The 20,267-nt window shown below is 48.4% G+C and overlaps 1 protein-coding gene across 13 annotated transcripts in view; it reads left to right on the forward strand.

The window, feature by feature from the left end:
- FBXO34 (F-box protein 34) overlaps positions 1–19,433 on the forward strand; it is a 41,911-nt gene extending 22,478 nt beyond the window's left edge. For 3 of the 13 annotated variants that reach the window (XM_071426137.1, XM_071426142.1, XM_071426138.1), the window contains 3 exons: positions 3,613–5,830; positions 6,086–6,288; positions 14,537–19,433. In XM_071426137.1, coding sequence (XP_071282238.1) covers positions 6,212–6,288; positions 14,537–16,643 — 2,184 coding nt within the window. In that variant the 5' untranslated portion in view covers positions 3,613–5,830; positions 6,086–6,211 and the 3' untranslated portion in view covers positions 16,644–19,433. The remainder of the gene's footprint in view (positions 1–3,612; positions 5,831–6,085; positions 6,289–14,536) is intronic. The other 10 variants (XM_071426147.1, XM_071426150.1, XM_071426148.1 and 7 more) reach the window with 6 other exon arrangements.
- Positions 19,434–20,267: the final 834 nt, after the last annotated feature.

The raw sequence follows: 20,267 nt of genomic DNA on the forward strand, positions 1-20,267 counted from the left end.
AATTAGTGCTTAACATTGAGTCACCTGTGTGGGGTTTTCCTTGCTAGCAGAGTTCTAAAGAAGAAACTGTATTTATCTGATGGATATTTAGAAGGCAGCTTTTCTGATGTTTTAGAAACCATTTCATACCCCATGGAGAGATGTGCAGGATCAATTATTCCTGTGCCTTTTGTGCCATGGTGCAGGGGGCCTTCTTCCCTGTGTAGTGTCCTGGATGAGATTTTTGCTGTCCTGGTGACATTTTACTTTGTTACCATTCACCAATCAAAAGTCCAGTCCTATGCTGGAGTACACAGATGCAGAGATACACAAAGATACACTTTTGCAACTGAGTTTATTTCTGTTGTGTTACAAAATCTGCCCTGAAACAGGAGAAGGAAACTTGAAGAATTAAAATGGGTCACTAACAAACTGTTCCTGGTGAACTGGTGAGGAATTTTTGTCGGGCAGGGCATGTGATGGTCACTTTATGAGCTGTCACAACAAAAACAAATCCACCCTCTGCATGCCAAAGTGAGTCAAGTGCACCTCTCCAGCCTGGATCCCTGCTACCACAGGCAAAACAGGGTGATGGAATGATTGTTGGGGTTATAATAATAATAATAATAATAATAATAATAATAATGATTTTTTTTTAAGCAAGCTTATATTATGTTCTTGAAAAAGATGGGATTCTTCTTGCTGGTTTTGACTGGCTTTCTCTAAAGTGGGACAGGTTGGCTCTGTCCTGGTGTTCAGGCTGATCTTTCATAGAGGCAGTCTGGGTTTCTGCCTCTGGTGTTTGTCCTGAAACTCCCTTTTCACGTCAGTTCTGCATCTTGCAGCCCTTCCTAGCCATCTTTGCATGTGCAGGAGCAATCCAGCGAGCCCTCAGCCTCACAAAACCAGGGCACCACGTCTCCAGGGCTCTGGGAGTGCTGCTCTACTATATTTGGAACCAGCTCTATTGCTTCTATAATAGGAAGGCTTCTGGAAGCTTTCTCCTTGCTCTCGCCCCAAGAAAGTGGCCTTTCAGCTGAGCTTTCATGAATTCACCATCTGCATGGCAAAACAGATGGACTTTAAAGGCTGAATAATTCAGATGTGGCTCGTGGGTCATGTGGGGGTGTTGAGGGAGGATTTTTGCCCGTGCCCCATGAGCTGAGGGTGCAGCAGCCACAGCCACGCTCACAGGGACTCTGCCACCCCCACTTTGTCATTCAGGGCACGTGACAGTGCCAAGGGGTGCCAAGGCAGCTTTCTAGAAAGCAGAATGATGAGTGAGCCCCGTGTGTTTGTCACCAGAGCTGCAGCAGCACTGCCCAGTGAGGGATTTACTGGTTTTGTTTTCCTCTTGGATCAAGCAGAACAAATCTAATGAGCCAGTTCTTAACTTCTTCCCAGCTGAGCAGTGAGTGATGTCCTTACCCAAATTGTGCAAGGCAGCTGAAGCCTTTCAGGAATAGTCAAACAAGGGAAACATTTGTAATATTATTTTTCCCAATACTCATGCAGGGGTAAGAGGGTGCAGCAGAGCTTGTCTTTATTTTCTTTTTCCTTTCTGAGATTTTCCTTTTGAGGGGACAACTTAGTCCTTCCAACTCTTACCCCACCTAGTGAGAAAGCGTGTGAGCCACAAGTGTGGAGCCTTTCATTCTTTCTTGATGTGATCCTGGAAGTAAAACAGGTTCTCCCTGTAGTGCTTCATTGGAATAAGCATTTCACATGCTTATCAGTACAGCAAGTAGAGCTCTTTGACAGCAGTGAGGAGTCAAATGTTGCCTTGGAGCCCTGCATGCTCATTTCCCTGCTTCTGAAACACTCTGCACTTTGCCCACTGTGCATTCAGAAGTGTTCCTTTCCTCTGAAAGGACCTAAAACCCACCTTGTAGCAGACACATTTTTCAGCATGATTCCAGGTGAGGATTGGAGGAGGCTGAGTGCAATCTGAGTTTCTGAGAACCTTGTCCTGCTGGGCTTTGTGTGTTCCTGCCAGGTCAGGGGTAGGTGGGTTCAGGGAGCGATTTGGGTTAATTCTGTCCTGCTCCACCTCCTTGGGAGGCTTCAGGTGAGAAATCAGACAAGGGAAGGAGTGGAAGACTGAACAGGCCCAGCTCCAGGAGTCTCTCCTCACAAGAGAGTTGTTCCAGAGCCCTCATTGTCTTCCTGGCCTCTGCTCATTCTGCTTACATGGGAATCTTCAGTTTTCATTTAAATTGCTGCTCTGTCTGGTGGGATCCAAAGATGGGAGCTTGGAGGAGCTTTGGGAAGGAAGGGCTGGAGTGAATTTGGTAGGGAAATGAGCACAGGGCAGTGGTAACCAGGTCCTGCTGCTTTGCCAGCTCTGGTTCCTGGTGCTTGGCAGAAGTGCCATCAGCTGGTTTTGGTGTGGCAGAAGACACAGGAAACTCCTCCACATTAATTCCAGCTGGAGCCCCTGTGGCAGTTTCATTTCTTTAGATAAAATAATACCAGATCTGATGGACCATCAAACAGAGGGGAAGCCAAGCACACAAGGCTTCACAAGGCACATGATGCCTGTGATGGCTCCTTTGGGGTTAAAAGGCAATTCTTTAGATGTTTTAAATATGTAGATATTACCTGAAGAATGGTTAAAAGAATTGGTTAGGGGTGTGAGAGGCTGAGGACCTGGTGTGTCAATCTCCTCCTGTCAGACCTGGCCTGGGAGCTGATGTGGACCCTTCCCAGTGGGAGTGTTGGCATGGGGAAAGACTTTGTGCCAAAGCCTGTTACTTAGGAGAATCTGGTGCTGTTAGAGGTGTCCTGAGGGGTGCTTGGGGAGGGATGACTTGGCTGGGGGATGGCAGAATTGCATATCTGGTGATCCTTGTCTTTTTTGGAGACAAGGATCATACAATAATAACCTAAAATTGAGCTCCATGGTGGGAGAATGGACATGGAACCTGGTTCTTGCAAGAAAACAAATACCCTTATCTTATTATAAAGCCTCAGCACTGACTTTTCCCACCCTAATGACTGTTTTTGTTATTAACTCCTCTGAGTTCTGCTCTGAATCACTTGCTGCTGCTTCCTTCTGCATCCTGAGTGTGCTGATGCTCTTTGCCCAGCTGATCCAGAGTAATATCCCAAAGCTTGCCCTGCGTGGAAGTGGGGTGGTCAAATGTGTTTTTACACATGTTTTTACCCACAGGGCGATTGTTGCTCAGATCCAGCCCCGAGGCCACGGCCTCCTTTCAAGAAAGTCAATTTTCTGAGAGGATGTGCCCACCCTTTGAACTGGTTTGTTGATCAGTTACTGTTGCTACAGCTAAAACACACTTGCACTTGCACTAATCAAAATATCAAAAGCTGTGGTGAATTGCTACACAGATGGGGAGACCTTGACTGCAGCCTGGTTGGGTTGATACATTTGTTTTTCTAGGCTGCAGCAGTGCTCAAACCTGGTGATAAGAGAGGGAATTTTGTGGGCCCGTTCCCTGAGCTCGGTCCGCGGCTGAGAGGATGTGTTGCTTTCTGCTGCCAAAAGCAGAGTCCTTCCCACATCTTGTGCAGAAAGGCATATGTTTGGGGGTGGTTTCAGAGAGGGAGAAGAACACGATTAGGCTTTTAACTTCCTCTTCTCTTCTGTTTCTCTGTGCATCTGTATTGCAGTTTTTTGGGCTGTACCTGACTCTGTGCAAAACTTAAATCGGCTGCAGCTCCTTCTGCTAAGGATCAGCCTTGGTACAGAAACAGTGGTAGTTAAAAGGCAGTAAGTATATCTGCTAGATTAAATGCTGGGGTTTTTTTTCTCTTTTCCTTTTTTTTTTAATTCACAAGCACAGCTTTTTACTCTTCACACAGTAGGAATTTGTCAGGAGCTTGCTGGCATTAATAGTCTATTTCAGCTCTTTTCTATAGCCCAGCAGCTACAGAGGGGGGGAAAAAGCATGCTTTGTATGGAGCTGTGGTTGGGTCTGTGCTGCAGTGCCCATCTGAACTTGGCTGTGTCTATTTTGTCAGCTTTTGCTTCCCTCTAGTAGTTGCTGGTCCCTCCCTAAACTCATGAAATCCCACCATGCAATGCCTGTGCTTGGGTCAGGGTTCTGGCTACTCCTGACCTGAACCAATTCTCTTGATGGTTTTGCTTCTTGAGCTCTTTACTGCAAACAAGCTATCTTTGAGTTTCAATTCTTTGTCTGGCTTTTTATCTTTTACTTCTCAATTGATCTCCAGAGGAGTAGGACTAGGACAAAACATGTGGTATTCTTGACCAGGGATCCATGGAGAGGGTGTAAGCTGTTGGAAAAGTGAGTGGCATTCTTGAAATGGTGTGGTTGCGTTTATTTGGGTGTGGATATAATCATGCTTCTGTGATACAGTTCCTGCTGAGTTTGAAATGCTAGTGTTAGTAAAGCCAGAAGGAGAGCCAGACAAAAGCTTGGAGAAAAGTCAGAATTTCAGTGCCTTTTAGTGATGGTTCATGGGAAAGTAACGATTTTGTGTTTGAGTTTCCTAAAGCACGGGGCTTATGCTTTTTACTTTTCTGTGAATTACTGCTTGTGAATGTATATCTTTACAGCATGAGAACATCAGAAACACCTGGTTTTGTGCCTAGGTTTCACTCATAGAGGTAGGTCCTTGTCAGAGACTCTGGGTAGTCTGATGAAAATGGTGTTTAACTACAAAGCTTCAATTTCTGCTGTTGCTGATTGTGGCTGCCTCATTCCTGGTCTCCCTGAATCCCTGGAGCAGAGGACATGTTCTCCTTCTCCTGCTCTGCCTCCATCTCCTCCACCCCACACGTTTCTTAGCCTTGTGTAGAGCTCAGCAGAGATTTCTTCATGAAGACTGGAATGTGTTTATATAATATTTTATATATTATTTTAGGCTCCTGCTACTCAAATGTAGGCAAACTCTTAACCTCTTATTCGCCATCATTAAACGAAGCGTGGAATTGCTGTAGCAGACATCAAGTCAGGTGGATCTAAACCAGCTTCTGTTTTTCCTGCCTGGAAGGTTCATCCTTCATCATTTTCCTGGCAAGTGTGGCTACCAAGAGCAGGTTTTCCAGGCCAGGAGTGTTTAGTGGGAGCATTGATTGTGAACCACACCGGTGAAGCAGTGCTGGGCTGGGTGTAGTGGGGGCTCTTCTGTGTGGGAGGCATTGGGAAGGGGGTGATGTGAGAGACTCAATCTCTGCAAAAGCAGGGCTAGGACAGCAGTAGGAACGCTGGGCAGAGCTGCTGAAAAGGAGAGAACAACCTGCTGCACTAAATCACAGCTCCCCTGGGGACACAGCTCCATAGTTAGCATCCTCAACTGGCATTCCTTTATTACGGCATCATTGTGCACAGTCCTCTAGAGAGGAAGCAAACGGTCTCTAAAACAATCTGCTGGCAGCTCAGGCTGGAGTGTTTGAGGTTTTCCAGGGCTCTTTTGCTGTGTCACTCTTCCCTTTAATGTTCCAGCTTGAAGGTTGTTGTTCTTTCTCCATCAAAGTGCGTTAAAGCGCCGGTAAGGGTGTCTGCTCCAAGGACAAGGTGGAGAAGGCAGCAGCCCAGGGAGAACAAGAGATACTGCAGAACAGCTTTGTTCTGGTGTAATCTGCCTTATCTGCATGTGATGCAAAGACAGGGCAGTTTTCACAAGACTTGGAGGCTGCCTGGTGACATGTTTTCTGTCCTTTTATAAAATCCACCACGTTATTTTGATTAGAGCGCTAACGTAACTCCTGGCAGCCTCAAATCTCACTGCTAGCAGCTACTTCCCTCCAAAGCCTGATGTGGTGCTAACAAGCAGAGAGATCTTGTGCGTCCTGTTTACATGGAGCTGGGAAGACAGCGTGTTCCGTGGGAGGTGCCAAGGTAGAGCTGCAGTTGGATAAAAGGTGAAAAAACTGCTGTGTGTGCAGACAGGCTGTGGTGGGGAGTGTTCATTTGTGTTTGGTGGTGTTCAGGAACTCCAGCTGCAACACTTGGCATGATGATGTTAAGTTGTTTTAAATCTGAATATGTATCTTTTCTATCTATGCATGCGTAGCATGTTTGTGTTTGTATATATTTATATTTATATCTATTCTCTCTCATGGGAAAATCTGATCATCTGCTCTCGTCATCTCCTCATGTAGCTCTCTGTTGTTCAGATTTTAGGTGGCAGAGACACGGTGAAGCTGAGTGTGGGGCAGGCAGAGCTGATGGGGGAGCCTGGGGTGTAGCCCAGGATGGACTGGCTGTGACGAGGACGTGCCTTAGCCGCAGAGGTCGTTACCATGAAGAGTTCCTGCAGAGCTGGCCTCCACAGGGAACCGCTGACTTCCACATCCTCCACCTTCCATCAGGGCAAACGGTACGAACACACCGCCTGCTCTGCCTGCAGCTCAGGCTTCAGCACCGCTTGTAGCCTTGTCCTCTCCCATTGTCTTGTGCTCTCACTCAAATGTTTGCTCAGAATTCTGACTTTCAGGTGGTGTTTAAGTTGTAATGGCTTAAGGGCAGAAATGTTCTTTGACGTTTTTATTTGATCGTGACAACTACAGATTCGCTGCAGCTGGTAGTGTACTTGCAGAAATCCTTGGGTTTTCTAGCAACAGCTGTAAATTAGTTTGGGAAACATGACTTTGAAGTAAAACTTAATTGGTGAAAGGCTCATCAGAGTAGGCTTTTAAAACATGCAGGCAGCTTAAAGCAAGTGGAAATGCTGGCAGTCATTGTTGTGGTTTGTCTTACTATGGACTAAGTAATTAGATTAGTTTAAGCTCACATTTTGGATTGCTCACTCTCCTGAGTCTCTTATTAAGGAGAAATGCACGATTGATTTCAAGCACTTGTGCTTATGTGACAATTAAGTGAACGCCTCTCACTGTGTCTCCTTATAGGAACACCATGCAGAACAACTTGTCCTCATGCAAATGCAAGGACATGCCAGTTTGTTGGAGTTCAAACTACTTCAAAATAAATGTGTTTTTTTTTTTTGTAATTCTTTTTCTGAAACCAAGGCTCTTAAACTTCCTCAGTCTGGAGGAAGAGCGCCAGTTTTTGGTTTCCAAAGGCTGTGTGGGTTTAAAGCAAACTTTTAACCTTTGTTCTTTGTGGTTGTGTAGACAGCATATACTTGCTATGTTAGTCTCATGGTAATTTAGTGCTGGAAAAGACTTCCTGGGTCACCCAGCTCCTTGCTTTCCCAAGCAGGATCTCATAATCCCTTTTGTGAACTTAGTCCAGCCTAAAAACATTTACATCTTTTCTTGCATCTTTTCTTCTCTCCTCCTGTAGATCAAGCCATTACCGAAGATGACAGATCTTGCTGTGCAATTAGGAACCTTCTTTTCATTCCCAGGCTGAACATTCATGACAGTTTATAGACTCATTTGAGTTTCTGTTCCTTTATTTGCCTTCTGCCTAAGGACTGCTGCTCATTTTCAGTGGTTTAACTCTTCTTCTGCATTCTGTAAGAGGGGGGTGTAACCCTCACCTGTGGTTTTGCTAAATGACCCAAGTGTTCTTTAGTAGCTTCCTGAGTAGCAGTTGCTGCTGTTCTCAGTGTGATGCCCCTCACAGAATATTCCCAGTCCTGGCTAAAAGTGTGGGCTGTGCTCTGGGGCTGCTCTGCCTGGAGGGCTTCTTCATCACCTTCATGGATGTCTCTGTGGTGGCCAGTTCACCTCAGTTACTAACAACACTTGTTAGTGTTCCTCCTGCTGATGCATCACTGCCTGCATTTCAAAACCCTCCTCAGTTTCTGTTACTTGGAGCTTTGTGTCTCTGCTGTTTTGGAACTGCCTCTGTTTCTGTGGGTGCAGAATTAGTGCTGAGGTCATTTTTAACAAAGTCAGATGTTCCCAGGGCTGATTCTTGAGGCATGTCTTTGGTTTCCAGGCTGGTATTTTCTTATTCAGCATCACCTGGGGCTGTCTCCTGCTAAGCCAGCTCCTTTGTCTGTTTTCCCATTCCTCTGCCAATCTGTCTTAACCAGTAAATCTCTTTGTGCTCTCTGAAGTCCATGTGAGGGAGATATAGTAGATTGCTCTAAAAAGATGGGGTTTTTTTTGAGAACCTTGAGGTTAGTCTGGCATATCTAACTATTCCCTCTTCCCCCTTTTTCTGTGTGTCACATTAATCCTCTTTGCTTGCAAAGCACCTTTATATTGGAGTCAGAATAGGAGCCCTGGAGAGGCTGTGATCATTCTCCTTCTCTTTCTCCCCTGCAGTGCCCCCTCCAATGTGCCACATGTTTATTATCTCCCATTGTTGCCTTTCAAGAGGTTTATAAATCCTGTTTCTTGGCCTGCAGTGCATGAGCCTATCTGGTTTGGATTCTAACACTGGGATGAGCCAATCCTCACAATTTTTATGAAGCTCTCTAATCCTCCTCCTGCCAATGCTCTCGTTCAGATTAACGCCTGGGCTTTTGCCCTCATCATCACCCTTACCTCTCCTCTTTAAAAATGGTGCAAAGTCAAATTTGGTATTTTGTCTTGTACTCTTGATCTCTGCCCTGCCCTTGCTTGCAACCCTGTTTCTCTTTTCTCTCACAAACTGAAAAAAACCTTTCACTATTTCTTTGTTGTTAAATATCTCTGCAGTGACTTAACACTGCACCAGTTCTCATGTTTATTCCTGGACTTTTTGGTCTCTAAGGTAGAAGTTTCCAAGTGATGTGACCTGAAACCTGTGTCTGCTTGTGCTATCTTTCACAAAAAAGGATCACATCCAGTTGGAGTTGCTTTGAATCTTTAGTTTGGGATGTGTTCTTAATAACGAAAACACCTCCTGACTCCTGGAGAATGCAGTGTGCAGTGAAATCCTCCCCAGCACAGCTGAATTCATCAACCACTTTCTTTCAGTCTTGAGTTTCAAAAGGGCAACCTGCCTTCAACTCTACTTTTGCTTGTTTTTATTTTGAATGCTGAGTCTGTTGCCGATCGTGTGGTCCAAGGTTAATTTCTGCAACCTTTGATGTGTTCTCATTGCATATGCACAACAATGAAGGCTATAAATAGCATCACTCTCTGGTGCTTGGTTAACACAAGGAATTTCTTGCACTGTGATATGAAGAAAGGTCCTCTTGCACTCTATAAATCAGGAAACAAATTAATAAATGTAAAACACTTCCAGAAGGACACCTGGCACTTACCTTTCAGCAGAAGCCTTATAAAAGCAGCAGTTTTTGTCTTGCTGTCCCTCTGTGATTTCCCCTCATCCTGTCCCACCACAGCCACCTGTGCCATCCCATCAGCTCTGAGCTGCACATTTCTGGAGCAGCTGATAACCTCGAATTCCAAATCTTTCAGTTTATTTTATTCCCTTTTGCTTTGTCATGTCTGGTGTGGTTGGGAAGCAGGGCTCTGAGCTTCCTGAGGCTCAGCACAGAATTGCTGCTGCATCTCTCCCTTCATGGTGAGTGCTTTTATTCAAAGGCCTGGCAAAGCTGTGGCACTTCTTCCTGTACAAAATGTAAGAAGTAGCCAAGGCCACTGTGCTTTACTGAAGGGTGGGTGTGTGTTTAGTGTAAAACAAGTTCAAAACATTGATGGGTGGGAGCCCTCAAAGTGGAGTGGTCTGTGTTGGGCTTGGGGGTGCATTCTGTCACCCAGAACCTCTGTGAGCTCAGATGCTGGGCTTTGTGGGATGGATTTGCTGGCTGTGCTGGGTGCAGCTGTGTTTGGGTGTTGTCTCCCCCAAAATCAGCTTATCTGAGCACCTGATGCAGGTGAACCAGCTGGGGAGGGACCCAGCTTTAGGAGCTTGGTTCTTACAGTGCATTTGGCTCCTCAGCTCTGCCCCTCGGTTTTGGCATTCTCCCACTTGCCCCAGGCTGGCCACTGGAGCAGAGAGCTCTCCTTCAGCAGCCACATGCCTTCTGTTTGCCTTCAAATCCCTCTCTAATCCTTGCTGGCTCTCCCTTTGCTGCAAGAGGCATTTTGGAGGTGTTGGGAGCTGGGTCAGGAGCAGTTGCTGCTCCAAGGGGAGTGGGTTTTCAGGAAATCAGATGCTTCCACAGCTGCCAGAGTCAAACCCACCCCTGCTCTGGAGCTTCCCAGCCCTCCTTTCTGTGAGCTTGGACCCTTGCCATGCTCCAGAACAAACTCCATGAGTGCAGAGAGCCTTCCATGGTGGGACTTTCCCCAGCAGAATCCCTGGAATGCCTTTGAAGCAGCTCTCTGTCTGCTTTGCCTTGCCCTGGCAGTGCAAAGGGGATGGAAATGGTACTGGAGATGGAGCCCAAAGGACCCACCAAGCCCTTCCAGAAATAACAAGTGGTTGACTGTGGTTAACTCCCACTCAGTGCTCAGTCCTTGCTAATTGTCAGTGTCCTTTATGGAGGAGGAAAACTCCATGGACAGAGAGCTGGGATGCCAGGGAAGAGGAATGCTTTGCCAGAGGTGTGGGGTTTTTATTGTTGTTGATTTTTTTCCTTTTTTTTTTTTTTTGGCTTCTGCCTTGTGTTAGTATGTCCTGAGGGGTTTTTCAGAGTTGTAGTTGGCACTGGGTGTGCAGTCAGCAACGTGAGGAGCTTTTTTCAACTGGAGTTGGTGTTTACAAGGAGAAATCCATAGGAAACTTGGGGGTTTTGATGGAAATTTTCCCCCTAATAAAACCTTCCAGTGCTTTGCCCAGAAAACTTGCAGTGTGAATATGCTGTTTGTGAAGATCAGGCTTTTTTGTCCTGGCTGTTCTTGCTGGCCAGAGGAAATCTTTTGGCTTCACAGGGCATCATCAGAGCCCCTGAGCTGGGAGCTGCAAGGGGAATTAAGGTTCTCTGTGGGCCTTAGAAAGGAGTTGTGAAAACTGAGTCTTTTCTGACAGTTTTGCCTCCAACTCTGGAGTTTCCACTAAAGCAAATGTATTATTGTTTTAGGCTGCTGTGATTTAGAACATACATAAACACAAAAGGATGCTGGAAGGGTCTGGCCAGCTTGGCAAATAGAATCATGGAATGATTTGGATTGGAAAAGACCTTAAACCCCATCTCATTCCAACCCATTGCCATGGGCAGGGACATTTCCCACTAGACCAGGTTGCTCCAAGCCTCATCCAGCTTGGATTTGGACACTTCCAGGGATGGGGAACCACCAGTGGGTTGTGGGTCTTCCCTTGGGTGGGGAGAGGAGGGGTGTGTGAGTATCTGAGCTCATTTAAAGGAATAGATTTCTGTATCAACAATGTGTAGTAACCAGCTTGATAAAACTGCAGTGGAAACAAGCTGTAGTTAGGACTTACAAAAACAGCAGTCTCATTCCAGCAGTGCAAGTATCCTGTTTTTCAGACATGGCTGATTAGAAATAGAAAAACTGGCCCCTTTATTTCATCAGCTTAAGGATGGAATAACAGTGTAAAGGCAGCACTGCTCGTTGTTTCAGTGCTGATCATTCCTGGCAGAATTCTCTCTTATCAGCAATTTAAAACCACACATTTGGGATTGAAAACCTTTTATGTTTGCTCCCGTGGACTTCTGAAGAGTCGTTGTCTCTAAAGATAAAATTAGAGAGCTTGATAACTTAAAGGGTGGAGGAAAGCAAACAGAATTATTCTGGAATGAAGTGTCATAGGGAATATGTGACTTCACCTTTTAACAACTATTTTTGGTGGTTTTAAATATTTAAAAGCTTACCTGCAGCTGCCACAGCTCTGTGCTTGCCAGCACTGAGAAACGGGGGAGTCTGTGGGTGGGGACTGGGCTCTGGTTCATCTTCAAAGCAATTTCTGCTGGGAAGCCTTGTTCTAATTGTAGGAGCTAGAGATGAAATGTGCTGCTGATGTGCAGGGAAGAAGCTGTGATTGCCTGAAAGTTCATTCTCAATGTCCACAGCAAAGGGCGTGTGAGGTGGGGGCTCGTTTTTTCCAAGTGACACTTTCAGGTAAGGCTCATTGCTAAAATGGCTTTTGAAATGAAAGTTCTCTTCCCTGCTGCTGGAAAACTCTGAGGCAGGTGGCAGCTGGTCTCATGGAGTTTGCAGAGCTCTTTATAGCTGTCTGAAGTTATTAGATGAAGGTTTTCTTTAAATCCAGATCCATTAAAACATGTGCAATGAACTGAATGCTGAATTCAAATGAGGCAATTATTCTGGCAGTAAAACTTCTGACTAAGGCATAATTTTGTTATGTAAATTATAACTTTTCAACCTTAAATGGTATTGTTGGCTTAGCCAGGGACTAACTGAAACATAGGAAATATAACCTTAAACAAGAAATCTGTAGTAGGTGAGGCAGAACTTTACTCTTTGTCTTTCTCCATGGAGCAGAAATAGCTGGGAGCAGCTGAACCAACTCTGCTGGCTGAACATGTCCCCTGAGCCTGTTGGGGTAACCAGTTTGGTGCTGGTTTTATTCACATAATTCCTGCTCTCACCTCCATTTGCAGCTTCTCTTAATGAAGGGTGTTGAGCTGATTGTCCTGCTGGATTCCTGAAAACTGCTTGAAGAAAGCCTTTTAAAAACAAGCTCAGCTCATCTTTCAAACACCTTGGCACAAAACTCGTGAATGAAATTTGATCTTCTGCTCCTGGCTCAGGAGATTTCAGCATGCAAAGCCGTGTTTTAATTGTATTCACCTCCTCTCCCCAGGGTACGGTGGCGAGCAGGCACTGGAGCCTTTCCCTCCCTAGTCTGGGAAATGTCCTTCTGGAAGGGAAGGGAGGGGAAGGCTGCAGGCACTGCTCTCTGCAGCACTTTGCTGCAGTGCTTCACCTGCTGCTCTTCTGGGCTGGCCTTTGGCCAGGTCACCTCAGTGGCCTGACCCTGCTTCACTGTGAAGTGCAACCAGAGTGAGGCAGCCCCTGTGAAAAATGAGGCCAAAGCAAACTCCAGCAGCCTCATTTTCCCATTTTTCTCTCCATGCATCTATTTCAACGCCCTGAAGTTCTATTTTTATGAGATTATTTTAGTTTTTAGCATCCGACTGAGGAGGCAAACAAAGTAGCTCAGTTGCATTTTGCAGAGGAGACTAAACTGGGAGGTGACCCAATTCCAAGGAGCTGGAATTGGCACACAGGCAGAGAATTAACCCAGGGGTGGGTGGGTGTGTCTGCAGCACTGGGAGCTCTTACCCCACAGTCTCTGGGTGAAATGCAGGTGGTTTTGGCATTGTCTGGTTGCAAGAGCCAGGTGATGATCTCCCTAAAAAATCCAGAGGGAAGGAACCTACATCTGCCTTTCCAGCAGCTGCTTCCTGGCCTTCAAAGCCCTGCTTGGACCAAAGAGGTGTAGAAAGGTGAACTGAGCCCTTCCTCTTGGTGTACCTGCCCAAAATCTCTGTGCCTGCCCTCCCTTGTTGTCACTGGAGCCAGAAGGAGGAACCAGGGAAAGCAGTCTTCAGCTGCTTCTAGTCCTGGAGGCTTCCCCTGCTTGGGCAACATCACTTATACATTTGTTGGACTTTATAGACCAACAAATTGAGGTTTTTAGTTAAAAGTTGGTTTTAGGCTAGAAACCTACAAAGTTGCCACACTTAAACAACTCTCTTGGTGTTGGCTCTCAAGGGGAACATGTTCAGTGGCTGTGTCTGTGCCAGCTCATGATGAACCTGGCATTGAACCTGCTGCTCTTGCCTCCTGAGCACAGATCATCCCTGAAGTGGAGGCCTTGGAGTGCAACACCTCAAAGATTACCATGGAAACATAACCTGTAGTTAGTTCTGTAACGTGCTTGTGAGATGCTCCCGGGAGAAGAGCTTGGAGTCTCCTGGTGGTTGCATCCTGTGTGCAGTTCCCCAGGCTCTGCTGTTCCTGAGCTTGGAAGGGAAGGTGACTGTGGAGGTGTGACAGGACAGAGGAGTCTTGGATGCTGTCAGCAGCATCCAGGGGGTTCTTCACAGCTCTGGAATTCCTGAGTGTAAAATCCCATCCTTGAGAGGGGGTGTCCTCAGCTGGATGTCATGCTGCTGTCACTTTGGGGGGGCATTGATGTATAACAGAAGGACCCTTATGGCAAAGTCACCAAATTTGCCATTATCAATATGCTGAAGGAAAGGTTTCATTGCCCAGAGAAGCTGTGGCTGCTTCATCCCTGGATGGGTTGGATGGGACTTGGAGCAACCTGAGACAGTGAAAGGTGTCCTGCCCATGGAAGGAAGTAGAACAAAATGAGCTTTAAGGTCCTTTCCAGCCCAAACCACTGTGTGATTTTGGGTGATAGGAGGAGATTAGATATCCCTTGGGATCTCTGATTAATATAATTACTCTTGCTAATTTCTCTTTTGAGCTTTAACCACATTTTATCTACTGAAAAGAGTGTGTGTGGTAGCTGATGTCCAGATAAAGCCTGTGACCCGTGTGTGCCTTGCCTTGGATCAAGGAATGAACAGGCAGAAGGATGGCTCTAGCTCAAGAATGAACCACTAGCTATGTTTTCACAACTGATACAGCTTAAACTGTAGGGTTTCTCCTTGCAACTGCCTGGAAACAGATTTCTCTAATGGGAAGTTCTCTCCTACTGCAGGAAGTTCTTCATGGGTGGATATTGCAGCCTTGGTGGCTCCTTTACTTTCTCATGTGGTTCCTCTTGAGGTGTGGGCTGGTGCCTGCTCTGGGCCACCTTCTCTAATTCCAGACAGGCATATTTTGCAACTATAACTTCTTCCCTCTCTGTTTTTCCAGGGTTTCTGGTATGCACTTAAAGCCATATCTCAAGTTACAGAAGAAAGAGCGATCCCCAGAAATAAGCCAGGATTCCCTCCGAGGCCACCAGGAACCAGCACAAGGAGAAAAATTCACCAACTGCACCAAACTGAGCGTTTTCCCAAAACCCTCCCTGGTGGCTCCATCTCAAAAGCTTCTGGGGTTTATTTATCCAAATACTATGTGCAATATGAACGGGAAAGGCCCGGCGGACGCTCCGAGTGCAAGGGACAAGAAGAACTCCCTGTCTGCCACCATCCACCAGGGAGAAGAAGGGGAAGGACCTCTGGATGTGTGGGCTGTGGTGAAACCTGGCAACACCAAGGAGAAAATCGCCTTCTTCGCAGCCCAGCAGTGCAGCAGCGGCACCCGCACGGGCTCCATGAAAATCAAGAGCACGTGGGACATCGATGGGAGAACGGCCAAACGCAGGAAAAAATCGGTGGATCTTAAAAAAGCCAAAATCCAACTGGAAAGAATGAGGGAGGCCAACTCCAGGTGCTCCCAGCCGGAACCGTTCGCCTGTGGCATCGAGCACTGCTCGGTGCACTCGGGCGGCGACGGCACCGAGGGCGCCTTCCCGGGCCGCTCGCTGTCTGTCATAGAGATGGTGGCTTTCCTGGAGCAGCGGGCCAGCGCCCTGCTGGTGGACTGTGCCAAGACCTGCACGGCCACCAGGCTGAGCTCCCAGCCCAGGGCCACCCTGCCCAGCCCCGAGCCCTTGTCCCCGGGCGGGGCGGGCGAGGCGGAGCCGCAGGGCGAGCCCGTGCGCGTGCTGGACATGGTGGCCAGGCTGGAGTCCGAGTGCCTGAGGCGGCAGAGCGAGGCCGGGAGCCTCTCCCGCAACAACAGCTTCCGCAGGAACGTGGGCAGGGTGCTCCTGGCCAGCGGCACCCAGGCCGAGGGGGACGTGGGGAAGGGGGTCCCGCCCCGGGGGGACGGCACGGGGCAGGCAGGGGTGGCAGAGGCCGGGTACGGAGGTCGCTGCGGCCCCCTGGGTGACACCGAGCTGTGGGATGGCGCTGCCTCTGCCCAGCAGCCGTTTCCTTCGGGGCTGGATACCCGCGTGGGGAATGTGAATTCGGGACTTGCCCGGGCGGTGTTGGCCATGACAGCTGGCAGGAGTGACGCTGAAACGCGGATGGAGCCCCCCGGGGCTCTGCTGGCCCCGTGTCCCGCTGCTGCTGCCAGGCTGCCGCCGGATCCCCTGCAGAGCAAGAACGCGACTGTTGATTGTACGGCGAAAGAGCCTGTAATTTTCCCAAAGCATCCTGCTAGGAAGGAGCCCTTGTGCATCAGTATATCGGTCACCAAGACAGAGGAAGGGTGCAGGAAGGAGAAGCTCTCCGGTTCTGGTGAGGATTCACTGCCAGGGAGGCTGTTTTTCCTCCAGGGTGAGCAGCCTGCTGCTCACGAGCAACAGCCACGGCGGGAGAGTCCCCAGGAGAAGCCGGGGGAAGTAGCCCAAAACGAGGATGAGGATGCTCTGGCATCTGGTAGGCCGTGTGTCAGAAGCAGTGTCCCTACAGAGCCATCGGCCCCTTCTGTCCCTGCCACAGAAGGGGCTTTGCAAGTACTTGATGCCTCCTGCCTAAAGCGGCAGGTTTCACATGACTTTCTGGAGACCAGGTTTAAAATCCAGCAGCTCTTGGAGCCTCAGCAGTACATGGCCTTCTTGCCTCACCACATCATCGTGAAGATCTTTGGGTTGCTTCCCACCAGGAGCCTGGTTGCCCTAAAATGCACTTGCTACTACTTCAAGTTCATCATTGAGTACTACAACATCAGGCCGGCCGACTCGCGCTGGGTGCGCGACCCTCGCTACCGGGAGGACCCCTGCAAGCAGTGCAAGAAGAAATACGTCAAGGGGGACGTGTCCCTGTGCAGGTGGCACCCCAAGCCCTACTGCCAGGCCCTGCCCTACGGGCCTGGCTACTGGATGTGCTGTCACCGCTCCCAGAAGGGCATCCCTGGCTGTAAGCTGGGTCTCCATGACAATCACTGGGTCCCTGCCTGCCACAGCTTTAACCGCGCCATCCACAAGAAAACCCGAGGGGCTGGAGCAGAGGTGGAAGAGGAATATTAGTGCACAAACACTTTCCTGCAAGATTGAGATTGTTTGGGAGAGGAGGAGGAGGAGATTCTCATGCCTTGTGCTGTTTACAGTGTATATAATTGTCGTGATTTTTTTTTTTTTCTCCACAGGGCTATGAAACTGCACATACTCAAACACAAGAGCCTTTACCTTTTAGATTAAAAGAGAGCTTTTAGTCCATCTCTGTAAATAACACTATAAAAACTAATTGTACATACAGAGTCTACAGCTGGCTGAACAAGGTAACCCCTACAATGCAGCTATCCCAGTGTTGCGGCTATAGGTGTGTGTGTTTTTAAGTGTCTTGTTTCAAAATCTGTATATCCTGTATAATATATGAATGTTTCTGAGAAGAAACTCTAAATAGGTAAAGGTCAACTTGTTTAAAGAAGCTGCAGACAACTTAACTGGACAACCTGAAACTTAGACTATAGAACAGATCCATTATAGTAGCGTGGCAGTGGATTAAAAAAAGAAAAAAAGAAAAGAGAGGAATATTATTGTATAGTCAGAATATAAAAAAAGTTCTTGTCTACCTTACCCATGTTGTCTGGTTGGGTTTTTTTTTTTTTTTACATGAATAAAATGTGCATTCTAGATCTGCCTTACCAGACTTTCTCTTGTAAGACTTTTGCCCCAAAATAAAAAATGCTGTAAAACACGTGGCAGAAACTTGGTGCTGTGCTGTAGTTCAGACGTGCAATGTGCTTTCTCTAGGAAACCTCTCCTCCTACTAACAAAGGAACAAAACACCCCCCAAATCTCTAGTACTTGGAGAACTCCCTGCTGTAACAATCAGAGATTCCAGCTTTTCCTTCTGCCTGCAGCAGAGGCTTCTTTCCTTGGGAATTCTGGTGCTAGGTGCACTTTCTGGTCCTCCTGCTCCTTGGCTCTTGTGTGGGCACCTGTGCTGTTCCCTGGATGCTGGAGGATGGAGTGTGGGTCCAGCAGGATGAGTGTGGAGTTGCCTTGGCTCTGTGATGTGCTGCAAGCTTTCCTATCAGCTCTGGATGGAATTTTTTCCTTGCAAGAAGACTCTTGCAGTGCTTTGCCTGCCCTGCTGCAGCCCTGGCCTCTCCCTCTGCCGTGGGTTGGTGCTTTCCAGGGGAGCTGCAGAGCTTTGTGTCGGATGAGCGGCGCTTCCTCGCACTGAGAATGGGAGCACAGAGTGTGGCATCCATGGCAGAGTTTCCCTGGATCCTTTCCTGTCCTGCAGTGCTGTGAGCCAGACCTCAGCCTCCTGCTGCAGCCCTCGCAGGGTGGAGGGTTTGGAAGCCTGGGAATGGACCCTGGCCAGGGGAGCAGCTCAGCCAGGGGAGCAGCGGCCGCGTTCCCGGAGCCCAGCAGAGCGTGGCAGCCCCGCCTTTGCCCTGGCCACATCCCTCCCGTGCCCCTCTTGGTGCTGTTGCTGTTCCTCTGCCCCTTCTCAGGGCACAGATGGACTCCTGGCTCTCACCATTCCAAATCTCTGACCTGGTGCAAGAAGAGCCGGTGCCACCTTCCCATGGGGTCACCTCTGCTCTGCAACCCCAAGGAGCTGCTGGAAAGGGCAGGGATGGGGTGGCCCTGCCCCTGGCTCATCCTGTTCTCTGTCCTTTGCTGTGGAAAGCTGCTGGCTGTGGGGCCAGGCTGGGCCAGCCACCTCCACCTGCCCTGGGCTCACAGGGAGTGACTCACCTGGTTTGGAGCATGAGGAGGACAAAAGGCTTTGAAGGCTTTTGTTCTTTCCTTTAACAGTGGGAGAAGGAAAATCAAGCCCTGACAGCCTGAAATGTGGGTTTGGTGAGCTCAGGCTTTTCAGGGAAGTTTAAAGGATGTGCTGGGTTTATATTTTGCCTTCACCTGCTCCTGCCACCCACCGGGTGTCATCCACCCCTCCCCGAGCTGCTCAGCCTCCCTGCACTGCAGACATGATGACAACCAGGAGGAATGAAATTAGGAATCTAAAAGAAGGGTGTGGCCACCTTGTAACCGGCTGGGAAGAGGGAGAGGAAGAGCAGGATCCCTCCTTAACCCCTGACTTCATCCCCTAACGGGGCTCAGGCTTCACCCAAAGTCCCCTCTGCTCCCTCAGCTGCACCTGGACCAGCAGCACAAACAAGCCCCAGGCCGTTGTTTTGCCAAAGCCATCGGCATCAAAAGCCTTCAGCTTAATTCTGATGAGGGGAAAAGGGAAAGAAGCTGCTTTCCTGCTCCCCCACCCAAGACTCTGGAAAACTTGAGGCTGACAGCAACAAGGAAAGTCCCTGCAAGGCTGGAATGGAGTGGCAGAGGAAAATATTTTGTAATTAGATAAGGGGCCAGTGAGGTCATTTTATTTGGAACAGGGTGTGAGATTTTGGTCACCTTTGTTGAACAAGGGGAAAAATGAGGATAAAATAATATCATGAGGCTATTTTGTTCTTGGAGCAGGTAAAGCCAGAGGACAACTTGCTGCCTCCCCTACCCCATCCCTGCCCCCAGGCTGGCTGGGGAGCATGGGCTGGTTTATACATCATTTATTACATTGTCTGCTGGAACTGTCCCTCCTGCACAGCATTGCTGTTAAAAATTGTTTCACAGAGCAAGCTTTTACATCCAGAAATGAGTTGGTTCTGAGTGTTGCCATGCTGAGCTGCCTGCAGGCATTTTTTTTTTTTCTCCTGTAACATTGTAAAATGCAGATTTCTGTTTCCTTAAGGGATGGTTCAGGGAAAAGCCAAGGTCTGATGAATGTTAGGGTTTTGGGTTAATTGGAAGCAATTAAAAAAAAAAAATAAAATCCAGTGTTGGATTTACAAAGTTCAGTGTTTAGAACTGAGGATGAAGGACTGCACCATGTGCTTGACTTCCCTGCCTGGGAGCATTTGGAGTGTCTGGACTGAATTTCCAGATAGGCCTGCAAAGAAGTTGTAATAACATTTCCATTGTCCATAAGCTTCCAGTTTTCACCAAGCTCTGGGGCTCTCCTGGCATGGACAGCACTGTGGAAGCTGCCTGTGGCTGAGCCTTGTGGTTGGGCTCTTGCTCCATCCTGGCTGTTTCTGAAGCAGCTTTTCCCTTTGCTGGGCCCTGTTCCCTGTGGAGAAACCCTGGGATGCTGCAGCAGAGCTCAGTTCCTTGGGTTGGACCCAGGTCCTGCAGCCCCTGCCCCGTGCAGCCCCTGCAGCTGTTGGGAAGGCCATGGAAAAGCTCCAGGGCTGGAGCTCCTCTGCTCTGAGCCAGGCTGGGAGAGCTGGGAATGTTCCCCTGGAGAGGAGAAGGCTCCAGGGAGAGCTCAGAGCCCCTGGCAGGGCCTGAAGGGGCTCCAGGAGAGCTGGAGAGGGACTGGGGACAAGGGATGGAGGGACAGGAGCCAGGGAATGGCTCCCACTGCCAGAGGGCAGGGATGGATGGGGGACTGAGAAAAAAATTCTTGTCAAGGTGCTGAGGCCCTGGCACAGGGTGCCCAGAGCAGCTGTGGCTGCCCCTGGATCCCTGGCAGTGTCCCAGGCCAGGTTGGACAGGGCTTGGAGCAGCCTGGGACAGTGGAAGGTGTCCCTGCCATGGCAGAGGATGGAACAAGGTCCCTTCTTGGGGGATCTTTAAGGTCCCTTCCAACCCAAACCATTCTGTGATTTCACAGCTGCACAAAAC

The sequence above is a fragment of the Agelaius tricolor genome, unplaced genomic scaffold (genome assembly GCF_023055355.1).
Source record: "Agelaius tricolor isolate 1412-34295 unplaced genomic scaffold, bAgeTri1.0.p SCAF_5, whole genome shotgun sequence".
NCBI lineage: Eukaryota > Metazoa > Chordata > Aves > Passeriformes > Icteridae > Agelaius > Agelaius tricolor.